This window comes from Pollachius pollachius (assembly GCF_949987615.1).
Source record: "Pollachius pollachius genome assembly, chromosome: 2".
Classification (NCBI taxonomy): domain Eukaryota; kingdom Metazoa; phylum Chordata; class Actinopteri; order Gadiformes; family Gadidae; genus Pollachius; species Pollachius pollachius.
Window position 1 is genome coordinate 39,507,938 of NC_136935.1, and position 24,994 is coordinate 39,532,931.

A 24,994-nucleotide genomic window follows, 5' to 3' on the forward strand; every position below is an offset into this window, starting at 1 on the left:
CGGTCATGCTTTCGCATGCGCAAAACCCGTTTACTGCACTATGTTGGATATCTCTAGGTCTCATATAGACGTAGGCTATATGTAGGCCTACGATCCACTTTTTTGTTAGGGGTAATCGGTTGTCCTGTATACAAATAAAAAGTGAATTATGTGAATTCGTGAAAATAAATATGTATATTCTTTTTTTAGATATGTTTCAATGTAATGCCAAATTCACGCAAGTTGCTCTACCATTTATTTAGTCTATAGATTTGCTAAAGAGAAACTCGAGTTATAGGATTAGTTTCAATAAACAATTGGTAAATCAATAATTAAAAAAAGGATTGTACGCCTAGGTCATCTGCATTCAAAGTAAAATATCAGATTGGGTTAGGCCTTTATTACCTGCTGACTATGTGGGTTAAAGCATAAAGGATTGTAATGGAGGACCTGTCTCGCATGCCGAATTTTTTATTGGTCATATAGTTTGATTGCACATTTTCAAGAGCAATGCCAGTAACAGGATTATAAACAAGTTGTAAACCATAAAACAGTCCAATGTTTCTGACATCGTTTCGGTCCACATTTAATATTAATCTCTCAAAACAGTTCTTCAGACCTAATCGACTAATTTACCTTTTTAATTTCTAATTTATTCCAGATGCGAAGCTTTTAATAAAATCCAGGTTTGTAATTTTTATTTATTGAAGCTGTCAAGATGAGCCAACAAAATCAGGCCTATGTGTGTTTGCATAGGCCTATGGTGAAGCAGGATATCCAAGTGCATAAAGTAGCCTTTGACCTATAAAAACAAAGATAAGGTCTAAACGACTATCAAAATAATCCAACCGGCTGATGATCTCCTCATTATAAAAATACATTTCCATTCGCCGTACAGACAAGCTTTACATGAAATAAACAATAATACAAGCATGTAGGGCAGGCCTATTACGCAGAGCTTATGTAGGTAAATACCACTTACAAATTGTCATTCAGGCAACTCAATGTTTACAAGGCTAAGAACAATGTAAAATAGTAAATCATGCAACAGACATATCTCAATTCAACCTCCTAATACTGGAATTAACACTGGGATACAAAGCCAATCAAATCAATTACGATCTCCCAAATGAATTCAAATGTGACCCAGAACTTTGAACACTGATCTCTCCGAACTCTCTGGGGCTCTCCCCCAGAAGGTGGCAGTCCTTCATAAAACCACGCGGAAGTGTTCCACCACAATGAATTGTGTGTGCAGATTGTAAATGACCTCGCTGTTGTTTGCAGCTTTCTTCATTTAAAAAAACAGGAAACACTGAGGAGACATGCAATAGATGTGCCAGGCACTTTCTTGTGATTGGTGATTGACCGCTGATCCAAATCCAGGCGGAGGCATTTGAAGGCTAGAGCTGGCGGTGGCGGTGGCGACGAAATGGTGGTGTGTGTGTGTGCGTGGGTGTAGCGGAGGTCGCATTACTCAGTGCTTGGGTAACATCACGGAACACTGGGCCAGTGTCTGGAAAACAAAGAAGAACGTAATTAAAAGCATTATCATTTAGCTATGGATTGCTGGGATTACTTATTACAAATTGTATTTTTTACATTATTAAAGAAATCTAAAATTGTAAGTAAAGTAAGGAAGAAGTAAAGCAGTTTTTTGCCTGTTAAAGCCAAAGGCGTCTTTGGCTTTAACAGATTTTTTATTCAACTGAGACATTATGTTAGCAGGGCTCACCAACAGATGCATTGTTCAGGCCTTGACAGAAATTATGTATTTGAAATATGCCAGTGGCAAAAATAAAATAATCTGCAAACAGTGGTCAACTAGCAACTGATAAAAAATACAAATAAAGAAAGGACACACAATTCAGGATTTATTTTTCTGTATTAAAAATATATAATTAATTGCATTTGAAAGAGAATGGCCAAACCCAAATTTTTTATATATTTTAATCACATTATTATATACACTGTATAAAACACGTTGGTCTCCAATTTACTACTACCCGACCTAATGAGGGATGATCATTATGGTCAAAACTCAGTTTCATGTGAATTAAAGTTCTCATGTAAATGAGCTCACAATTGATTTTAAAATGAACCACCATGTATTATATGAGTGTTAAATAGATGGTAATAATCGTTGGTTTGTTTGGAACTTCTTTTTATTTAGTTTTTTTCATTGCCCAATTCACATGATGTTGAAGAAGTTGGCAGGCACATTGTTTAGCTCTACCATCTCTGTATGTCCCTTACATCAAAAATGTAATTACTGCAGCTACTGCGGATTAACATGATTTGAGTGATATCAGCCTCCCTTGAAAGATTGCTTGGATAAATGCTTGAAATTCTGTCAAATAAAGTAAGCTAATGAAACGAAAGCGTTTGGCAAAATGAGAGGAAAGGGCGGATAGACTTACTTTCAGGCTTTTTATGGTCTGAGACCAGTCCATTTGGCAGATCTGGGGAATCACTGTGAGCAGGATGCTGCTTGCTTTGTTTGCGTTTTCCTTCATGGTCTTCAGTACGTTGTCAACACACACCTAAGCCAGTGAGAGAACATGATACCGTTAACTGAAATGGTCAAAAAATGATCAATGCATTTGTTTTTTAAAACAACCTACAAAATTAAATGTTTGTATTCGTAAGTAACCAGATGGAAGCAAACTTCCAGAGTCAAGCTTTGTAAAAGTATTTCATTTCCTTAAGTGAAAAGTGAACAGAAACAGCCTACTGGATATCAATGGGAAAAACCTAAGCGGATGATTCAGATGGTTTGCAGCAGGATAAATACTGATTCTTGTACCACACCTTCCCTCGATCATCACCTGAGGAGACCCTTCAGGACCAAACCTGTCTCTATCTCCGTGCCTTCAGACACCCAGAGTCACATACACACACACACTGGGAGCGTACATTTCAATTAAAACCCCCCCTCCTCCACTACAACATTATTTGTAATACAGCTGGAGATCCTTGATCAAACACACACACTTTTATTTCACTTTGATAATTGAATCGCTACTAAGGTTCCCATCACACCCAGAAAACATTAGCAAACAAGTTGTGGGGGGGGATCTGGAAGGCGACCCAATAACCCAAGTCTCCAACGGGAAACCGGTTCAATAGCAACACTATAAAACGCAACAATCGACAAAGATCCACTTCATACTCCCTTCACGAACATGATCTCCACAAAGCCACCGCTCAGTCTACTGGGTTCCAGTGAAGCTTGAATTGGGGTTTATGGTAGGGGGATGACTATGATATCAACAGTGATCCGGTGGCCGGGGCTGAGCGCGGCTGGTGTGGACGGTGACTCACTGTGACTCAGCCTCCTATAGAGAGGACTCTCAGCCGGAACCTGGCAAGCAGGCCGACTTCTGGCGGAGGCTGGGGGCGGAGGGGCAGGATGTAGTTCGGAAGGAGGCCGGAGGAGAGAGTGTCTGTGGGGGCAGCGGTGGCGGGGTCAGGTGGTGGCGGTGGGGGCGGAAGGATGTGGTGAGCGTTTTTGCAACAGTGGAGACGAGGTCGGGTGCCGGAACTCTATTTGTAAGTGGAACTGAGTATCAACAGGCAAAGTTCAGCAATCACAACACACACCGTTAGGCGTTTGAGTGTGTGAAAATATTCTCGCTGGGGCGAGAGTGTGCGCGCGCGCGTGTGCATGTGTGTGTGGTGTCTGAGGGCAAATGAGGACAACGCACTCAAAGCGATTCCACCAATAATTTAAAAACATTGACTGAAGCTTAATTTAAGCTTATTTTGAAAAAAAAAGTGGTTTTCTAAATATATTATATATTTATTTATTTATTTATCATTACTGAAAAGCTCATTGCTTTTGATGTGGATCATGACATCTTCTGAAAGCTGTGTTAGTATTTGGGAGAAAGATGGCGTCATGCTTATCATATTAATTCCACTTTGTGGCATCATAAAGTGTGTTGTGTCTGTTGTGTCAACAGACTCAACACACATTGATGGGCGGATCCCATTGTGGAACATTCTGGCCATGCAGGAAGCATTTTTTGAAGCCAGTTGGACTTCTTTAAAGATATGCGTCGACCCGGCATTCATCGATGTATACCTAACAATAAGACCTCTCATCGTGTCCCACTCCCTAGTTTTGCCCTCTAGCACAATGTTTAGTTTTGCTTTCGCTTCCTCTTGATACAACTTAACTTATTCGAGAGACGTAGGGCACAATTATAAATAATAAGGTGTTGAACAGAGCAGGTTTGACCTATAAATACAAATTCTAATCCGTCGCGCAGACGCAACCTTTTTTGTCCCAAAGACGAATCATTGAAACAAAAATGGGATAATGATTATCCCTGCTACAAGCTTGGTCGAATGAGGTTTTTGTAATCCTTACTCCTTAACTTGGATCATTCAAGGTAAATTCTTATCTGCTCTTTCAAGTCTGTGCAATAAAATGAAAATAAAAATGTATATTATTTTTTATAGAAATTTGAAGATGTGAAGATCATTTATATCTTCACATTTTTTATCTTGTTCAACGAGGACCTTATTTTATTTTTTTTATCTTCACATCTTTTATCTCGCTCAATGATGTTTCTTCCATCAACATCGACAACAGACAAGTAGACCTTTTCATATACGTTTAGTGTATTATAAGGTCAGTGACAAGATGTAAAAGATTGTTGTCCTAACCAAACAAGTTTGGTGACATTAAAGAGAAGTTGATTAAAGAGGGTGTGGTGGATCAGACAGAAACCGATCCAGTTTTTTACCAGGCACAGCAAACTCCTCGTGTCCCATAAGCGTCATGCGTATATTATGCTTGACTTCCATGTAAACGCATGAGCAGGCCGGCGTTCAGTGTTAACTTCCATTCAAAACTAACACTTTACAATTTCAGTTAACAATGTTCCAGCTATGTCATTTCAGACTTGATCGGACGAATCAGGCTAGGCTATATAGTACAAATGGAATGTGATGGAGGCAAGATTTTTATGTGATCAGGCTATGCAAATCCCTTTTCTCGTGCCAATCCGTTTCTAACAACGAGTTTGAATAATGTGGTCTTTCTGGCTGGTTCTCCTTGGATTGGCACGTGTGGGTGTGCCATTGGTTAGTGGCAGTACTGGCTCAAATCCAAACTTATCTGGGTGGACGGGTTTCCTTTCTCAAAAAAATCAATCATGTTTGTCTAAACAAATATGGAGCTGGTGACTGGGAGGGGACAGTTCTCGTTTCTTAAATTTTGTCATACCACGGTCTGGGGGAATGCTCGATTCTGATTGGCTGCAGGGTGTGCATTAACTCCTGATATACGGACACCTTCTAAGTAGTTCCAGTCAAATTGTCTGTTCAGCCTTCAAAACGAGAGCTGGTAAATTGTGAAAAATGCATTAATCTGTAATCAGAAAACGCGGTTATATGCTGTAGACCCTATAGTATCTGTGGTATAAAGGCTGGGACGAATTTCGAATTATAAATATGTACAATGCATAACGTTAGCTCTCTGGCTCATAGCTGAGCGGACTAGAATACTTCCCGTTGCCAAGTCGTAGCTAAGGTCCGTCCTAATTACTGGAGTAGTGAACAACGATCCGTTGCATAAGAACCTTACGGGAGGGTAATGGTTGTTCCAGGAATTAGTCAACCAGGGAAACGTTATGGAAACGTTAGGGAAACGACAAAGTTATGTCTTGTGAAAAACTTTATATTTCGATTGTAAAACGCATGAAAATATAAATGAATGGTCTTCATTTATTTTCTTTGGCAAGTGACCGTGCTATAAGCGGGTTAATGCCCTTCGAGATGTCCATTATCAGGAATCAATGGAATTCGCGAAGGCAATTAATTCCAGATAATGGACACCTCGTCGGGCATTATCCCTTACAAATCAAAATGCTTTGGACTGGCCAATGGGAGAAAACACTTATTTACTCCCCCTTCCGAATACTTCTTCCACTCGTGCAAATTAGTTTTCTTTCCGAGAATATCGCTTTAGGGAATCACAAAAAACAGGCGTATCTCCTCCCCCTGCAGCGTTTGGTTTCCGACCCGGTTTCTGTGCCGTCTCCCCCCAGAAGTTTTTTGCCACAACAAAGCAGGACTGCTAGAACTGAGAGAAGGGTTAAAGAAGTGCCGCAAAGTAGTCCAGACGTCACTCACCGCCTCCTCGTGCTCCTTCCAGCAGTCGTAGTCGGTTGCCATGGCGATGCTGGCGTAGCACAGCCCCGCTTCCTTCGCCAGCACCACTTCGGGTACGGTGGACATGTTGATGACGTCGGCGCCCCACTGGCGAAACATGAGGCTCTCGGCACGCGAGGAGAAGCGGGGGCCTTCGATGGTCAGCACGGTGCCCCGGGCATGGCACTTGATGCCCAGGCTCCTTGCCACCTCCACCAGCACCTGCACCAGCAAGGAGAGACCAGGGTCATCGTGATGTCGCCCGTAGGGCGGGGCCTAAGGAAAGGGGGTTGGGGCCAGGCTGCATTGCTCCTCAGGTCCCAAGGAAGCCGTTGGAAATGAATGAATTAATGAATGAATGCATTATAAATCCCCTTAGTCGTAAGAAAGCTGTTACGAATCAGCCAATAACTGCGTGTTCATCCCCTTAGTGGGCAGTTTCTGGAACATTTTTAAAAAGTTGTCAGCCGTGTGGATAATAGAAGTACCGTGTAGAAACGGCACTTCTTGTTCGTTGATATATAAAGGTGCTACAAGTCAAGTTATTCATACACTTAGTTTTGTCTGACCTGAAACGGATCATTCATTCATTTTTTAATTAATTAAACATTTTGTTGTTACAAAAAGCAGTATGAAAGCTAAATGTTGCAGTGGTTAGTATGGGCAGTAGATACTTTCGAGGGTTTGTTGGTGTTGTTTGCTACTGGGGTTGACAGACTGCTGTAGTAGATTGAGCTCAACAAAATACTGCAGTGCTCAGGTCATGTTTTAGATTCAATTGTATAGGACAACGGAGGTAACAGAAGAATTGCAGCAAATATGGAACAGCAAATATGGGAAGTGTGTCGCACAAACTTCCCATCCGAATAATTTTACATTGTAATATTTAACGGTTTGTTTCTTTTCTAATCGTCATTTAGATAGAGATCATGTGTTACACCTGAACCGACTACGAAGGAGTTTGCTGGTTAGGGTTAATGATCATTTTAAATGATGCCACGTGGGGGGGGGGGGGGGGGGGGGGTCTAGAGAAAAGGGAGGTGCTGCTCACGTCTCTGGTCCTGTTGCAGAAGGGCTCTGCCATGGGGATGTGGCACACCCCAGGAGGGTGGCCGGGCTGCCCGTCATAGAAGGTCTGGGCCCTCTTCGTAGTCCTAGTGGAGGCAGTGGTTGAGAGAGCGTTTAAGAAACTTTAGTTTTGAACCCTTTAATCCGACGGGGCTCGCACAAGAGGATAGGAACGATCCTAGTATACAATCAAAAATTTAGGAACTGACTAGGTGCGGTCCAAGTTCAACTGACAAAACATCTGAAGTGTAGTTCCATTGACCAAATGAATATGGTTAACTTCTCATCAATTAGTGTTGTTAGAACATCAATATAACACATAAAAAAGACAATTGGATGTGAATATAATTTAGACGTGAACCGATTCAAATTGCACTTTTATACCCATTCAATTAATGAAATGTTGGTGCCATCTCCATGCCTACAGAAGCTTCTAGATACAGGGGTTAAAGAACGCTTCCTAAACTCCCTGTAGCAGTCACAGTACAGCCCTCGCTCAGAGAAGAGACGCCCCCCTAATAACAAACGCTGATTGTGCTGGAAGCATTAACATTTTTGCCTTCTTAAAGCTATATTCTTAGAGCTATTTTTAGATGCTGCTTTTTTTTTGCATAATATCCCAGCACTATGTGAGCAATGTGCCGGTTCTGACTGTACGTTTGTTATGAAGTACAAATATTGCTTAGTCCACAATGTTATCAGCTTAAACAAAAAAGAAAGTGACAAATGAAAACCAGATAGCCACACTTCACCTATTTAGTTGAACGCACTTCCGAAACAAAGCAATCTTTTGTTTCGGTGTTCCCCTCAAATGAGGGGACTTTGTGGGAGGTAGCAAATATGAACCTTATTACATATTAAACAAACAAATACTATAATATATATAATCCTATCAACATAGAACACACAGTTCAGACACATAAATTATTCCTTTGTGTTGGTCATAAATAAAAGACAAGCTACACAATTCCTTTTTTTTGGTTGACTATTTGGCATTAAAGTAGTAGATTATACTGATCTGAACCCTAACATACCACTTCTCATGGCCATTTAATTTATAATTGTATGCGAGAAAGGATTTTCCTTGGACCGACTGAAGCAAATGCCTTAGAATGCAAAAATCTTAGGCTTCCTATGTTGGTGTATCATGGTTAAATATTTAATCTCCGCAACAAAAGAAAACACAGACCAAAAGCCTAATGAAAGCCAGACAGAGGTGAGGACATGACCACTGGCGCACAAACACATGGTCACATGCTAAGGAACAAGTCCAAACATATTCCCCACAAGCAGCTCCCTTCTTTCTTGTATAATATTTGTGGCTGCCTTTCAGTATCGATTAGCTTTGGCGACATCAACTAGCCAGAAGAAAATGAACCAAATAAAATGTACATCAAACTTAAACGAAACACATTACTGAAAAACTTTTCACACTTTCTGATCCTGATATGCACAGCAGTTGTAGGCAGTTGTAGAGAGAACCTATTGTATAGCATTTGCTTATTTGGTAGAAAATGTGGGCAATGGACAAACTAACGGCACACATTCTCAATTCCTGCAGCTCTCACTTCAAAATAATGCGTTGAGCCACCTATGCCGGATAACCGCAGTCATTGTGCTGCGATTAGTTGGAATTCACGTGTGACTTTGGGAAGCTAATTCACTTACAAGAACAATTTAGAGGCATGACAATAGAAAGCAACACGTAACCAAATAAGAGTATTTAAAAATGGTTGTTCCTTAATATATAACTTAATTTATAGTAACCCAATTGAAAAAAAGCAACATTGGAGGAATAATAAACCCAAAACAGCCCGGGTAAAGTCATTTGAGTTAGAAATCGTAGGACAAGGAGTCCTACTTGACTTTAACACAAACTGCGCAACACACACATTCACAGTACATTTTATTTGATTATTTAATACTAAAATTAGATTTTGCCTGAAAATGACCATGCTGGTAAAAATAGTTGTTTGAGTTGCAATATTACGGCTTATGGTACATATTTTATTATCTATTACCAAATTGCGTTTCAAGTTCAAACACATGGGATATTACAACCACAACAAAAACAGGAACATCATGACACAAGAAGCTCCTGCACATATTCAGATAAATAATTACAAAGAGAAAGGGAAATGATAGATTCTAGCGTTCCGAATGTTACATGAGATTAACTGTGCAAACAGATCCACACGCCCATATATTATAAGTAATCCCACGGTGAAAAGACTTACTCAATTGTGTTCAGATTTTTTTGCCTTGTGTATTCACATGTGCTAATCGTAACAAAAGTACACATTTGAACACCATTACTTGAAGCACAGCTCAACTATAAAAGGTGCCCGATGGCCCGGGGCCAGCCGAGTCACACCGGTAAATCTTCAACTACATGATGCTGCCGTTGCTACAAAATACAACAGTCAGCAGGGAAGAGAATGTCGTTTTTTAAAAAGGATTTTACATTTGTTTACATAAATTATTAAAAAAGTAACAAAAAAAGGTATTTGGTTTTATGTTCCAACACTAATAATTACAATTTTAAGTGAGGGCCAGTAAAATGTATTTTAAAAAGGAAGCCACCAATAGAAAGAATAGGTGAGAATCCTGCTACAAGTCACCCAAAATAAATATGTGTGCTATTTTTCTCACACGTGGCAAGGTAAATGATATGCAGTGTGGGAAAGAAAGAAGACAGGAAGTGGCCTGTACGGCCAACAAAATATCTGTATTGTGTTTCTTCCAACAGCACATCTGACTTAGTAAAGGCTACGGACACGTAAGGGATATGCCCCCAGGAAAATAGTTGTGGAGCTTTAGGCAAACTAGGAGCCCTAACCCAACCACATATTGTTTACACGTTTTATTTTTAAGCCTACCTCACAGAGGATATTGGGGTTATGAGATGCATCTACCAAACACCTTCTAGATAAGATCATGGCATGTCACAAAACATCTAATAACTAAACTATGTGACTTTCTTTCCCACAAAAAGTTACAAGGGTCAGTGAAACTCTTGGGTAGGTGTTAATAATTGTTGTGGGAAAAACATTTCAGATCGGCATATATCTATATACATGCCGATATCTAAATATCATATATCTATATCTACACATAGATATATGATATTTTCAATTTGACAGTAGGCACCACTGACATTTAAGTCTCTGTGCTCAATCTAAAATAAAACAATTGCCCTATTCATCGTAGAATAACGACAACTAACTACCAGAAAATGGTGAATACTGTGACTATCTGCAGAACTGAATACGTCTTCAACCAAATGCAACACGGCACCATTGAGGGACAATATTTACAGTAGTGACAGTTCACAATTTGGTAAAGTAAAGCAGCAAGGTCAACCTTTGAATATTTAAAATCCTGTTTAAATACCACACATGTAGTCATAGATCATGTGTATAGATCTGGGGTATGCAAAGACATAATCAAAGTTAAAAAATCATGAATTCATATTATTCCATCTTCTACGTTCCATCTTGTATGCTGTAAATTGGTTATCCATCAAGCATAGTCCTCCCTTTTTAAGTTCTGCTGTCGCTACACAATGTGGGAGAGATGGATCCACCTCCCCATTCATCCCTCTCGTGAGTTTGGTGACATCACAACCCTAACAAATGTATAAAATAAATTGTAGCTAAATTCTAGTTGAAAGAAGCCCATATACGACTATATTGGACAGCTCAAAATATGAAAAAAAATCAGACGAATAATAATATTAATTGTATATTGACAATAACCCTACGTCACTTTAAAACAATCCATCAAGACGGCTTTTATTTTTGTGGGACTACCTGTCAATGAACTGGTCAATGATGACTATGTCTCCTGGCTGTATTTCCTCCCGGAGCGAGCCACAGGCCGTGGTGACCAGCAAATGAGTGCATCCCTCCTCCCTCAGGGCCCAGATGTTGGCCTGGTTGTTGACGTTAGACGGCATGATGGTGTGCTGTCTGCCGTGCCTGAGTAACAAATATATATTAAGATAAATTAAATCATTACAAATACATTTACCTAAATATATAAATCTAAACAGAATATATTAAAACTAAATGAATGAAACACAAAAACACACAAAATTATGCCAAGTGCGCCCTCTTCTGGGTAAAATGGAGTTAGTGTTGCCTGGCTCCGTATGGTATGGTCAAGTTGGAGAGCAGAAGACTGTATTTGTAAGAAACAAAACAAACCTGACAGAAAGATAGCTGTTCATTTGCAGACTAGCAGTGTTTTTATCAAATAAAGTGTGTAGTCAATCCATTGTAGTCCAAAATAAACTCACCTTGCTAGAAGCACACATTCAACATTCTTTATCTTCCCCACTATCAGCGCATCTGAAGGCTGTTGGAGAGGATACAAGATGCACTAAAGTAAACCATACATCCAATTACATCAGCTGACTAATGCATTCATACAATACAGTATGTTGATATTGTGCCTTTTTTTCCCTTTCCTTTAGAAGATCATATAGCCATGTAAATGGTCTGCTTAGCAAAATAGCTAAATTCCACACCAAAGGTGCATACTCTCTCCGCAGGAAAACAACTTTCCTGAACTGCAGGAAACAGCTATTTTGCGGTTAGCATTTACTAGTGTGACTTGCCTGACGGCTAGTTTGGCACGCCCTCAAACAAAGCTAGTTTGAGCGGTGGAGTTCTGTTCTGGTATTGCCACGTCGAGCTGACACTGTTGTCATCAGTGCAAAGCAAAATCTGCTTAGTCTGAACTTCCAAAATAAAGAGTAAGAAGAATCAGTTGTTCAAATTTACTTTGACCGCTTAATTTTACGGCAGACTGCTGGATCGTTGATACATGTAGATTCAGGATCAAACCTGACTGTAAGCTTTATAACTTTATATTTGTTCGGATAAAATAACAACAAGATAGCTCCTAACAAGTGTTCATCTGCAGAGTTGTAGCTTAGCTGTAGACCCAGTGAGAAACCTTCCTGAGGTGATGCTGTTAAAATGATTTGTTTAATCAGCTGTATGCCACGTCGAACCTGCCCACTCACATTGTTGCATTCAAATATTTTGTTTAGTCAGTGGTAGGCCTCGAATAACTCGCTAGCTCATGTCATTGTATTCAAATGTTTTTGTTAGCCAGCTGTATGCCTCAGCTCACTTGTTGGCACACTTATTTGGTTCAAAAGGTTTGACAATGGTGTTTTGCGTCGATCAGATTGTTCAGCCTGAATTTACGACTCGGGCTGAGAAAGGTATGGCTGAACCAAAGCCATTGATACTGGCAATGTTTACAGTTGCTCGGGACTAAGGGGTGTGAGATGACCTACACATGCACCGATGGAGTGTTTATGCTGACCAATCAGAGCGGCAACCGATTCTTACAAAGGATGAAAGCGGTTCTCAATCAATGTGTGAGAATAATAAAGTATTTTTAACATTAAAGCATGTAAACCTATTCTAGCAAAACATCCAAACGAATTTATTATTATTATATATCATTATTATTATTAACCACAAAAACTGCATTATATGACACCTTTAATAGATGTCTACTTTAGCACAGCTGTGGTAAACTAACCTTTCCATATGGCGTGTCAACATATCGCTCAGTCCTCCCTTCCAGAATATCCGGGTCATCAAGACCCGATCCACCGATTATTCCGATCTAGAAGAAGGAAAAAGGATCACACATTATTTTTTAACTATCTTTAATCACTCCAACTCTCTTAAATACACAAGACTGCGATCAATGTATTATTTCTTCGTTTATTACCATGGCATTATCATTTTTACTTTGAGAAAAACTGAAAATTAAGGACAACGTGGTGCATAAGTGCTTAAGACAGCTACTAATCTAGCCGTATAGCTACTAATCTATACATTATGATACTGCATTCAACATTGCGATAGCTGCAACCACATTTACTAGCTAATTTGACCTGCATATTTTTAAACACCGTGCATTTAATAGCACATTGAATTGAATATGTGCATGTATCCATAACTACGAAAGTTAAGTCTAAAAACACTAACTAATGGAAATAACTTAAATAGATAACAATGCATAACGTACTGCTGGGCCGCGCGGTTACATGCACCTCTCCCGCCCCTCGAGAGCCCTGGGAGAGATTCATTGGACGTATCCGTCAGGATATTACCTTAATGTGCATTTGTGAGGCCATGGTGAATGTTTGCCACGTTGCTTCCTGAGCCACTAACACTTCCGTTACACTTGAGTCGCTAGCATCTTGGGTAGCCACCAGCTGCTCCGTTTTTTTGTTTTTTTTTAAAAATGCTTTATTAACACAGCACTGCACTCAAATACAAAAAAATACGTTTAACTGCCAAATTACTTGATGTACATCTTTAACACATTTTTTCATGTCTCTGACCCTGTTTAGCGCCACTGATATGCGCAAGGCATTAACCCTGTCGGGTTTAGGGGTTCGAATCCTACTTCAGCGCCATGGTGTCAGTTCTGTGTCTTCTCCCTCCTGACTGAGTCCGCTTGGTTCTGTGAGTCAATGGGCGTTGAGCATAACCTCCCTTCTCGGGTCCCGGATGTGTATGTGTGTGTGTGTGTGTGTGTGTGTGTGTGTGTGTGTGTGTGTGTGTGTGTGCGTGTGTGCGTGTGTGTGCGTGTGCGTGTGTGTGTGTGGTTGTAGGTTTCTGACGAACACGTGAATAATGGTTTGTTCCTGAATCTTCGGACGCCAGCCTTCCGAGTTGCATTTCCGGTCTCGGAGCATTCGTAGCGTTCCTGTTCGTCTTTGTGATTGTGGCCTGAAATTGGCCATCAGCCGCCTTGAAACCACGTTGTTCCCAAAGTCATGCACTAAACCGAAAACGTTACATGCGTCAGTATACACCGCAACTTATCAGAGTTAAAAATATCATACTATCAAATGCTAACGTTTTATCAAAGCGTCACAGCAGTAGCAGTGGCATTTGAAAGGTGAACCAATTATTTCTGAATCTAAATCAAGAACCTAGCATGTAGGTTCCCTTCCCAGCAGATGTAGCGCTAATTCAGCTGTTGTCCTTAATCAAAGAGATGTTAAAAGAAAAATCACATTCAAATTTGCATGTTCATTATCACTTCTCTGTTAACCGTTTCTCATAACAGTTTCCTTCATTATTGTATCCGATTGTCCTACACTAACTATTTAACTTGGATGACCTAATCTTCTTTTATCCTACCTATTGCTCGCATTTGATGTTGTCCACACTTTGATTCACACCTATGTACCCAACACGTCCCTCCGTGTTGTCTTTTTCGCTCTATCTACATACCACTCAACCGTGCATACGACTTATTCTCTGCAAAACATCCTATTGCGCTACCTTTTGCATACCACATCAAATGTGCATACGACTTATTCTAGAAAAGTAAAGTAAAACCCAGTTTTACCTTTACGTATTCATAGCTATACATGTCCCTGACATGTTCATTACTATTCCAAATATGTTTGTTTTTTTTAGCTATGCAAGTCCCTGACCTGTCTATACCATTACATAAACAGTATTTATTATTATATTTATCTAGTTTTCAACATCAAATCGGTCAGTCAACATCAAATCGATACATTATTTCAATTTTCTAATCCTGACTGACCTGAATTCTCACCGTATGAACCCGTGATCGTCCACTCTCCCGGAGCCCCCCACAAGTTCCACCGTCACCTCTCTAGAACCCGCAAGAACGATTAGTCTGTCGACGTGTGGCTCGGAGGCTCCCGAGGAGAGCCGCAATCCTACGTCTGACTCCAAGTCAGTGGGGGGAATTCTGAGCCAGCTCAATCAAAACTGTCTAAACTAGGTAGAATAAAGAGTCATCCAAACTCTCAACAATTATGCTCATCCATCTGGGTAATAAAGGTACGGTGATATACAATAAACAAAACAAAAGCTGAACCTAAAGAAAAAATTCAGTTAGTTATTCGTCGACACAATTATTATCGTAATCAATCATAATAACGACTATTCCCTAATTAACCTTATTGTTTTTTCTGAAGTGTGCTTTCAATGTCCCCTCGTGTATTCCACCAGGGGAGTAACCTCCATTATCTCGGTGGCCCTGACACCCACGAGATGACATGCACACATGGTATATTTAACTTCCATTTGTTTTTATTTATTTATTTTATTTTTGTATATATTCGTAAGAAAAGTACGCACAAAAATACATCACAACATGCATTAACAAGCATAACAGCCATACAATACAATAATCTGAGGTCACAGATTGGAGTTCGTCCTGCGTCTCCCTTCATTCTCTAAAGGTTCGCACGGAGAAGTCCACTGAGTGGTCAGGAGTTCTTACACACTTAGATTGGCTAGTGGTTTTTTATTGTTAGCTACATTAGACTCCTTAGCAAACCAGCCCGAAAACAAACACAACTTTACATTGTATTGCACGCACAGCAAGACCATGCAATGTATAAATTGGTGACCGGAATAAAGTAGGAATGTAATCAAGTGTGTAAGAGCATTTAAAATTATTTACACATTAAAATGACCTACGTGGTAAAAATACAAGAAAAAAAATCTCTTCACGCCATTTTGTTGAGAGCGTCATCACTGCTCTCGGTCTACTTTCAGATTTTCGAAAAATGAAGACAAAAGGGGGCGTGCCTTCGAAAAATACTGCAAGAAAGCTGGGAGATCTTCGACTTTCGACTCGGAAGTCTGGCGCTTGAGGATTCAGGAACACACCATAACTTTACTGCAGTAAATTCAATAAAATGCCTCTGCACAAAAGATGCTTGTACCGTCATTTTGATTATGAGCATAATTTAAAAGGTATATAGCTAGTAAAGCTATTTGTTGTTTATGAAATATCCCACACTTTGGCCCCATGCTTTGAGTTTCTATGAACCCACTGTCGAACCATCACCGTTTGCTTAAGCTGATCGTACATTGAGTTAAATCGTTTGTAACCATTAACGGTAGCCTACCTACTTTGTTCGAATGTTTTCTAACTCTCTTTATGAAAGTGTGCTTTACCTATACAATCACCTCCTTAATATGCACTGGATCTGCACTGGATTTACGAATTGGTACTGGAGTGACTGTCAAATTTGTAATGGAAGTTTGATGCTGCCTTCAAAACAGCTCGGAGGTTCGGAAGCTCTAACATTGTCTTTACGTAAACCTTCCTTCTTCCGAAATAAGTGTTTAGGAAACGCCCCTCAGAAGTTTGTAGGCTATGACAAAAACCCGGAAAAACAGATGGTTCGGGAGACTAGACTCCATAACAACAACAAGTATGGATACCTGCAGGAACCTCTTTACACTTCTTTGCTGAATCAGATGAATCAGTTACTAGAACTGCTTGCGATGGTTGAACATGAGCGAGAATTTACCAGGTGATGTTTATAATTGTAAGCTATAATGTATCGTAATGCAAATGTTAGAATCTGTGTTAAGTTCGCCTTAGTGCTTGCTGCAAGTTCACTTTAGTCTATCAATGAAATTGGTTGCCATTGTTGTTACATCCGCACGAAACTCAGAGCGAAAACTCCGACCCAACAGAGTGTTCAAAGCACTTTCTTCCGAGTTTAAGGTCCGAAACTCCCGGAAACTCTGAGCGTTTTGAAGGCGGCATAGCTCATACTCATGCCAACTTCAAAACGCTCGGAGTGTCAGGGGGTTTCGGAGGTTCGGAAATTAAAGGTCCCATGGCATGAAAATGTCACTTTATGAGGTTTTCTAACATTAAAGGGATACTTCACCGGTGGAGATATGAAGGTTATGTTAAGTAAATAATTCTATGTATTACAAATGTGCAAAAATCGGTTCATCCTAGCCTGAGAAAAGGCAGAAAGTGTCTCTCTGGCTCACAAGTAAGAAATCCTCAAACTCCCACAGTGCATTGCACTCGCTGCACCGCCCGCCTGTTTCCGTTTGGTATAAAAGCACTTGGGTTAGTAAACAAATCACAACAACCAACATGAATTTGAAGTTTTATTCATGAAAAAATATGATAATATAACTATTTACAAAAATAAAACGTGTAGGGTGCGTTTGCTAGAGTCAAAATAGTCACAGCTCATCTTGAGCGTCTCCTGGTACCCACGGTACTGCCCATCTTGTGCTGGGTAATTAGCTCTGATGGCCTGGACAACACAGGAAGCCGATACTGTCTAAGACAGAAAGAGAACAACATTAGCAAAGCAAAAAAAAAAAAAATTATGCCTTGAGTAGCCTATACAGCATTACACGGAGTTCAAGCTAACGTAACGTAGCGTATGCTCTGCCAATACGATCGGCTACTTTCGGATAACTACATTGTCACGTTCCTGGGGACTCAAAACTATTGTAGCCAATGTGTTAGTATAAAAAAACAAAACACTTACTCTATGCTCAGATGTCTGTTTCTCCCGGCGGGCTTTGGCTGGTGTTTCCAGTTCACTTTCTGGGTCTGGAAATATGTATCCAATACCCAACTGTTCAGATGAGGGGTAAGGCGTGGGTGAGAGGTTACACAGGCCCCGTCCTCGCCAGATTCAGCCATTTATCAGTCCCTCCAGAAAAACGCGATTATGCGATCGCATAATTCAACGCATAATCAGCCAAAGTCCGCATATTCATGCGGGGGCTGCATTTTTTTCAAATATGCCGCACTTTCACCGCATAAATTGAAAGTCGAAGATACATAAATAAAAAGTCACATATATCTTAGCAGAAAGTTGAAAAATGTTGTGTTTACTTCACACAAGAGCAGCCATTTCCCCCTGTTGCCATGGGAACGTTATGAAGTGACGTAATTACGCGACGTGAACGTCATCGAAAAGCTGCATTTTTTCGCAAGTTCCCGCAAATTCATCGCATAAAATTGCATAAATATGCCGCATATTTCATCGCATTTTTTAAGAAAACGTGCCGCATAATCAAGGATTTTTGGCAAATTTGCGGAACCAGTGGTTTGTAGTCCTCGGCCCTTCTAGCAGGCAAGCAAAGTTCTCCCGAGATGACATCAAACGCGTCATTTGACGTCATCTCTGGAGAAAATTAGATCAAGAAAGCTGGGCCAAGGGAAGACTGGCTTAGTCTGAGGGGAAAAAAACGTATTTTTTATATTTCTATAGCGATTATATTCCCCTATCCTGCCTATGGTCCCCCAGTAGCTGGAAATGGCGTTAGGCGTAAAACGAGCACTAGGTTTCCTGCTCTGTCTTTGAAAAAACAAACAGCTGCCCGCTTCCGAGACGGTGGTGCCTCTGCAGTGGGCAGGCGGGAGACAATCGCGGGCAACAATCCCTTTCTCCTCCATGTCTTGATTCAGTCTACTTCAGATTGATGTGGAAATGGAAGAACCAGAGAACCAGAGACGCCGGTGAACCCGACGCAGTCGTTTGAGATCCATAATATCGTCAGGAGGCGCACACAGCTTTTGGCCGTGATAATATTACGTGATATAGATATCGTATAATATGATAATAGATATAGAGCTCCAGGACTCCCACCGGAGCACCCGGAGTGTTCTAGAATTTTCTATTTACAGAACACCTGCCAAAAGCTGTGTGTGCCTCGCCATTGCATACATCCACTGTAAACACGAGTGCATGGTACCGTGGCTGCAAGCTGCTAAGGGCCACACCCCCACCCTCCACCTTGACCCACCTCTAAAAAACAGCACGTTTGTGGAAAGCTCATTGTGGGACTGGCTCGTAGTGGCCATAATTCTGCACCAAGGCTGAATATCTTGAACGTCTTCAAATACTGTATTAAGAGCCCACTAATACCTATATATAAGTAAGGGATAATGCATAGAACGCCGGTCATTATCGGGAAAATAAGCCCCGACAGGGCCAACCGGACACCGACGTGAAGCGGAGGTGTCTTGCTTCGTCCTGAAGGGGCTTATTTACGATAATGTGCGGCGACGTTCTATACATTATCCCGCTTATTACACGGGTAATGCCAAAAGGAAAAAATAACTTCACACGGTGTATCTTTTTACACTTCATTTGTTACCAGCATTCGTAGTGTTGATCAGCAGAGAAATAATCTGCCAAAGACGTTGACGTCACTTGGCAACCAAGTAAGTTACCGAACTACTTGCGGAGTGATACGAAAGATAGCAAAAAATCATGGACCTATAAAATCGACTTTCCTTGACATCGGTCAATTATACTAAGCAACAGTGACTTATCAAATATAATTCACCGCCGGAAGTTGTGAAGGGCCCATTCAAGTGAACGGAGCGTTCCACGGCATTGAGAAGACCAATGTAATAAGAATCCATAAAGTAGCATGGCATGGGACCTTTAAGCTCGGAGGAACAATTATAACATCACCTGATTAATTCTTGCTTATGTTCAACCATCGCAAAACTCGACTTTCCTTGACAGCGGTCAATTATTCTAAGCAACGGTGAATTATCAAATATAATTCACCGCCGGAAGTTGTGAAGGGCCCATGCAAGTGAACGGAGCGTTCCACCCAATTGAGAAGACCCATGTAATAAGAATCCATAAAGTAGCATGGCATGGGACCTTTAAGCTCGGAGGAACAATTATAACATCACCTGATTAATTCTTGCTTATGTTCAACCTGATTCATAACTGATTCATCTGATTAAGCAAAGAAGCGCAAAGAGGTCCCTGCGGCCACCCCTTATTGTAGTTGTAATGAAGTCTAGCCTCACGAACGATCTGTTTTTCCGGTTTTACGTCATAGCCTGCGCAATTCTGAGGGGATATCCCCGAACGCCCTTATTTCGGAAGAAGGGAAGGTTTACGTAAAGACACGTAAGAGCTTCCGAACCTCCGAGCTGTTTTGAAGGCGGCATACCACCGTCATGGGTAGGGCCCGAGGAGAGAAGTCTGAGGTCACAGTTCGATCCTGTTGGGTCCTCTTTTTGACACCAAATTTCAGATACAACATCGCTCTTAAGAACTAGTAAGAAATACTATTATAGTATAATATATTATACTGCCGATCCCCTGGTGAAAAATGCTGAGGTGGGTCAAATTATAACATTTTGCTTAAATTAAGAAAAGGGAAAATATATAAATGCAATATAGCCTAGCAGCTGTGATCTTCTTTAATTCCTGGCATGGAATTAAAAACAATGACCGGCATTCATAAATGAGTAAAGGAGAATAAACAATCCATCAATGTAAATGAGGCTGATGATGCTGATTTGCCTAACACTTTTCATCTTGTTTCGAAAGGTCTGAGTTCTCTGAAAAAGTGTTCATGCTCATTGGGCCTCAGAACTGTATTGTCTCGTTTCAGGGATGTCATAGGCCTATTGAAGAGGGTGACCATAACAACAGCTGCTGGGCCTGATGCCACTCAGATGGCACCAGTGCTCCCAGTCATCTTAGTGCTGTGGGCGCTAAGATGACTTGGCTTCCTCCAACTTAGTGAGGTTTTCACTAAACTCTTCCAGATGTGTGCCAGATAGCAACAATCCGGAAAACATCTCAAAATAAAAAATGCCCAAGCAACTAAATGATTTTCGACCTATTGCACTCACATCCCATGTCATGAAACATTTTGAGAAGATCTTTTAAATATGTTTGACTACCTCATTGATGGTAAACCCCCTTGCAGTTTGCTTACCAAGCTGGTCAATGTTCTCGACAAAATAAACACCTTGAGAAAGCCCAATCATGTGAGAATTTTATTTTATCTTTCCATATTTATTTATTTCAGGGTATTTATATTTCATAATGCCATTTATTTTATAACACATTTATTTATTTAATGACATTAACCACACCCGACTCATTTGAATTTTTTATTATGAAATACATGTCATTAAATAAATAAATGTGGCATTATTAGGTAAAAGAAATGAATGTCCTTTCAAAAAACATCCTTTTTAAAAATATGATTCTATTCTGTGACGGAGCATTTGTGTCTCAACATGAATAACAATTTATGGAGAGGAACCGTCTTAGTAATGTGATAAACAGATCCAGACCTGTTAAACTTTTTTAATTAAAATATAACTTAACAGTTACCTTTCAGAATCACCAATACCAACCTCTGAATGAGCAAAATAAAAAAGGGCACATGGGCAGGAAGTTCATTGTCAAGCCTTCAAGTGATTCCTATTGAAGAAAATATGTGAATACAATGTTATACCTGAGAATGCAACCTGGAGCAAGTTAGAAGAAAATACTTTCCTGATTTGATGTGTTCACTTGAAAAAGTACTACAAAGTTTGAAAGTCACAAATTTGATGTGGGTGTAGCAACTATCTAGACCTTGATGCTAAATAACACATCCCATATTTATATGTAAACCATTTATGCTGTGAAAATAATTAGTTTAAAGGCATTTGATATAAAGGCATTCCTAACAAAAGTAATTCTCCAACCATCCACAGTTAATGTTTATCGTTGGTGTAAAATATTGTCAGCTGGCAGTGAATCACTTTTTGACACATCGCCATCGCGGCCTGTGACGTCAGTATCTGGTGCCATGCCTGTGGGAATTGGAAGGTTTTCCTTGCCTGAGGGTTCAACATTGCTATAGGTAGAATGACCACTGTCGCTTTCAATGGTGATGAAAGTGGGTGAGTGTTTCCCTGGGCGCTCCTTGCTCTTGTGCTTTTTGCTTTTCTTCTTGTGTTTCTTCTTCTTCTTGTGGTGCCTCCTGCCTCGGTCTGACCCGTTTCCTGCATCGTCTTTTTCCCCTCCGAGGCTGGCGTCCCTCTTCGCTGGCCTCTCCATCGACCTCTTCTGTTTCCTGGAGCTGGTCCTACTGCTGGTTGTGTCCACCACCTCGGATCCCGACCTCAGATCCGTGCCTCTGTCCGGTTCGTCCAAGTGCCTGGTCTTGTACTTCCTCTTGCCCCCAGGCTTGTCTTGGCTGGACCTTTTCCTGAAAGAGGGCGATCGGCTACCAGTGGAGTAGGTCCCGGAGGGAAAGTCGTCCCTGTGACCGCTGTCATGGGGTTCCCTACTGCGAGATTCAGAGCGGGATTCACCGTTCCTGCGACCCCTGGAGTAGTAGGTGGTTTTCTCTGAATAATGTATCCAACTGTTGTCTCTGTCGCGGCCATACTTGCTGTAGGACTGCCACTGGTAGCTGCCAGGCAGACCGTCTCGCCTTTTCTCCTTAATGTCCCGCTTCGAACGGGAACACTCCCTGCTGCTACTGGATCGGGAATGCCTCCTCGAGCGGGACAGGGTGACGGCACTGTTCGTGGGGCTCCTGGAAGAATCACTCGCACTTCTCGACCTTCTGTCCCGCCTATTTCTCCTCGATTGAGTTCCACTCCTAGATCCCTGCCGTTCCCCACATCTTTCTGCACTGCAACGCCTCTTGCTGTCCTTGTCGTAGTCACTTTTCCTCTCTGACAAATTGTGTCCTCTAGACCTGGAGAGGCCGCTTTGTTCTTTAGATGGTGAATGCGGTTCCGCGCAAGAGGCTGGAGGGGGGCTTCGCTCTACAGCGGGCAGAGGAGAGGCGCTGGGGGTGGTGAAGCGAATGTGTTGAGGCAGCTGAGGCTTTCTGTCCATCTCCTCATGGACAGAATCCTCAGAGTCTGATGAGAGCTGAACTAGCTCTGGCGTCCTCTGTGACACTGGCTTCACGAAACCAACGATAACACAGTCATCTTCATCCCCACCAACATCATAATCATAGGAGGACAAAAGAGATCTATATTTTTGGACACCACTGTGGGATGCGTCCTTTGGGTTTGAAGGGCCTTTTGGATGGGAGGAGGAAGTGCTTTCCTGTAGCTCTTCCTCCTGGCTGCTGTCAGAGTCTGGTATAGAGAGCGGCGGCACTTTGTTTCTTTCTTCCGTTGTGGAATACGAGGGCCCAGGCGTCTCATCGTCCCACGCAGACTGACTGAGAGCACCACTGGACATAGACTCTCCAATGGTGTCCAGATCCACTGACATTAGATCGTCCTCCGAGACGGCTATGACAGATGAGTGAGAGCTACTGTCGTCGTCTAATAGGGAGTCGGGGCAGTCATAGACGGCATGCTGGTCATAGGCTTCCATGTTGAAGGGAGCCTTTGCAAAGCTAATGAACTCATGGAGGAAGTGCTCTGTGCGAGCCTGGAGGAACGGCCTGAGCTCCTCCAGTATATCACTGGCCTCCAAATTGAAGCGGGTGATGCGCGACATCACCACGTGTTGTACGATGTTGACCAGAGAGCCGTGGGCTCCATAGAGCACCATGAGCTCCCTCTTCAGCCAGGGCACCAGTCTGTGAAGGCACGCAGGGTTCCTCTGATAGAACTCGGCCGTGGTGTCCCGGCAGCGGCCGCCGTCCTCCACCGACTGCACCCGGATTCCCTCGCGGTACAGCCCCCTCCTGAACGTGATCATTTCCTGCTCCCGGATGGCACGGACCGCTCTGCCTTCGCTAGCGGCCTGCCGCCCTGCTGCCAACCTCGACATCATGCGCCTTAGGTTGCGCTCGTGCAGCTGGTACGCATCTCCAAAGTTCTCAAACATCACACCGTTGTCTGGAGGGGTAGCGGTCCTCCTCTCGGCGCGCTGACGCACGCCCGTCATGGTGGTGTGGTACCGGAAGCGTACACCACCGAAACTCCCAAATGAGCCGTTGTCGGAGGGCCTCAGGTCATACTTCTTGAAGTCTTGGTCTGACTTGATGGTGTGGTAGATGGAGTTGAACGGCTGCTTGCACAGCGGACACTCTGCTTTGTTCTTCGACCACTCATGGATGCAGCGGAAGCAGAACTTGTGCAAGCACAGGTCCAGGTAGGACATGTTGTGGAAGGCGTCCAAACAGATGGGGCACTTGGAGTCTGGGGACACCTCTTTGGACGTGTCCCCAGAGGTTTTATTTGTGCCATGCTTCTGACGTGGACGCAGTTCAATCTTTGAGGCTGACATGATCTTAGGTGAAGAAGAAATAATGATAAACACATCAGGTCAGTTTCAGATCGTTTCATGACTGGTGAGGTAATGTTTTCATGATACAACTTTAAGACCCCAGTGCAATCCAAAAAAAGAGAAGTCAAAATGTACAAATCGAAATGTTTACATGGAGGATGTGTAGACGGATTATTGATCAATTGTGGTAGCAGTCCTGGTGATACGTTGTCGCATTCTGAGTTAATCTTTGATTGTCCTGCACTGACTCTTCGAACTAAACAGGAGTATGCAGTCACTGTACTACATAGCTTTTAAATTCCACAAGGTTAGATAATTAATAAATGTTTTAAGGTTGCGACAATCCGGTTATTTTTCTGTAAAAACGCATCAATACCAAATATAAGAGATGGGCTATAATAAACACTAGCGACTAGGTTACACAATCATTTTCATAACTATGTTTTAATGATTTTGTGTTATAATCTTGTTTATACAACAACGGCATGATATTAAACGATTATGTTGATAGACTAAACAAGCTGGGACTCTGATCGTAGTAGTAAGTCATTTTAATATCATTGGTTTGTTGACGTTAGCGCACTGGTAGATTCTACTTAAGTCTGTACCACTGTAGCAGGCAGGAAGACATTGTTTTGTTTTCTAGCATCACGACCATTTGGGAAAACAAGACAAAAAAACAGTTTCATAACTCTATGATGTATAGAAACATGCTAGGATGGTCGGTGTCTGACTTGAGCTAGCAGCTAACAACATGAATTATGGTGAATGGGGTTTGAGGACATAAGTAACAATCGTATTTACCTCAAATTCATCGAACAGCTCATCAGTTGGAGATCGTCATGGACGTACGAAGTAGTTACATTCTCAGGGAAGATAAACTTAGAAAAAATGCCTCGCTGGTGTATTATATATGAATAGACTATAGCCCTTTTGAGTTGTACAACCACCAGTCAGCTA

General features: G+C 41.6%; 1 protein-coding gene across 1 annotated transcript; it reads right to left on the reverse strand.

Moving 5' to 3' along the window:
* Positions 1-24,972, reverse strand: LOC307071354 (uncharacterized protein). Its single transcript, XM_079730340.1, has 10 exons — positions 24,839-24,972; positions 21,566-24,037; positions 13,352-13,504; positions 12,772-12,858; positions 11,510-11,568; positions 11,022-11,189; positions 7,193-7,295; positions 6,124-6,363; positions 2,400-2,522; positions 1-1,495 (listed from the first exon to the last, which is right to left on the reverse strand). Exons 2-10 carry the CDS (start codon positions 24,032-24,034, stop codon positions 1,457-1,459), a joined length of 3,441 nt encoding a protein of 1,146 aa, XP_079586466.1. The 5' UTR covers positions 24,035-24,037; positions 24,839-24,972; the 3' UTR covers positions 1-1,456.
* Positions 24,973-24,994: the final 22 nt, after the last annotated feature.

Excerpts from the sequence above, each read along its gene's own strand:
- LOC307071354 (XM_079730340.1), bottom strand. The coding sequence starts at position 24,034 with ATGTCAGCCTCAAAGATTGAACTGCGTCCACGTCAGAAGCATGGCACA. Across the intron at positions 12,859-13,351 it reads CCTCACAAATGCACATTAAG|ATCGGAATAATCGGTGGATC; the intron begins GTAATATCCTGA and ends TCCTTCTTCTAG. Across the intron at positions 2,523-6,123 it reads GGAAGGAGCACGAGGAGGCG|GTGTGTGTTGACAACGTACT; the intron begins GTGAGTGACGTC and ends TCACTGGCTTAG.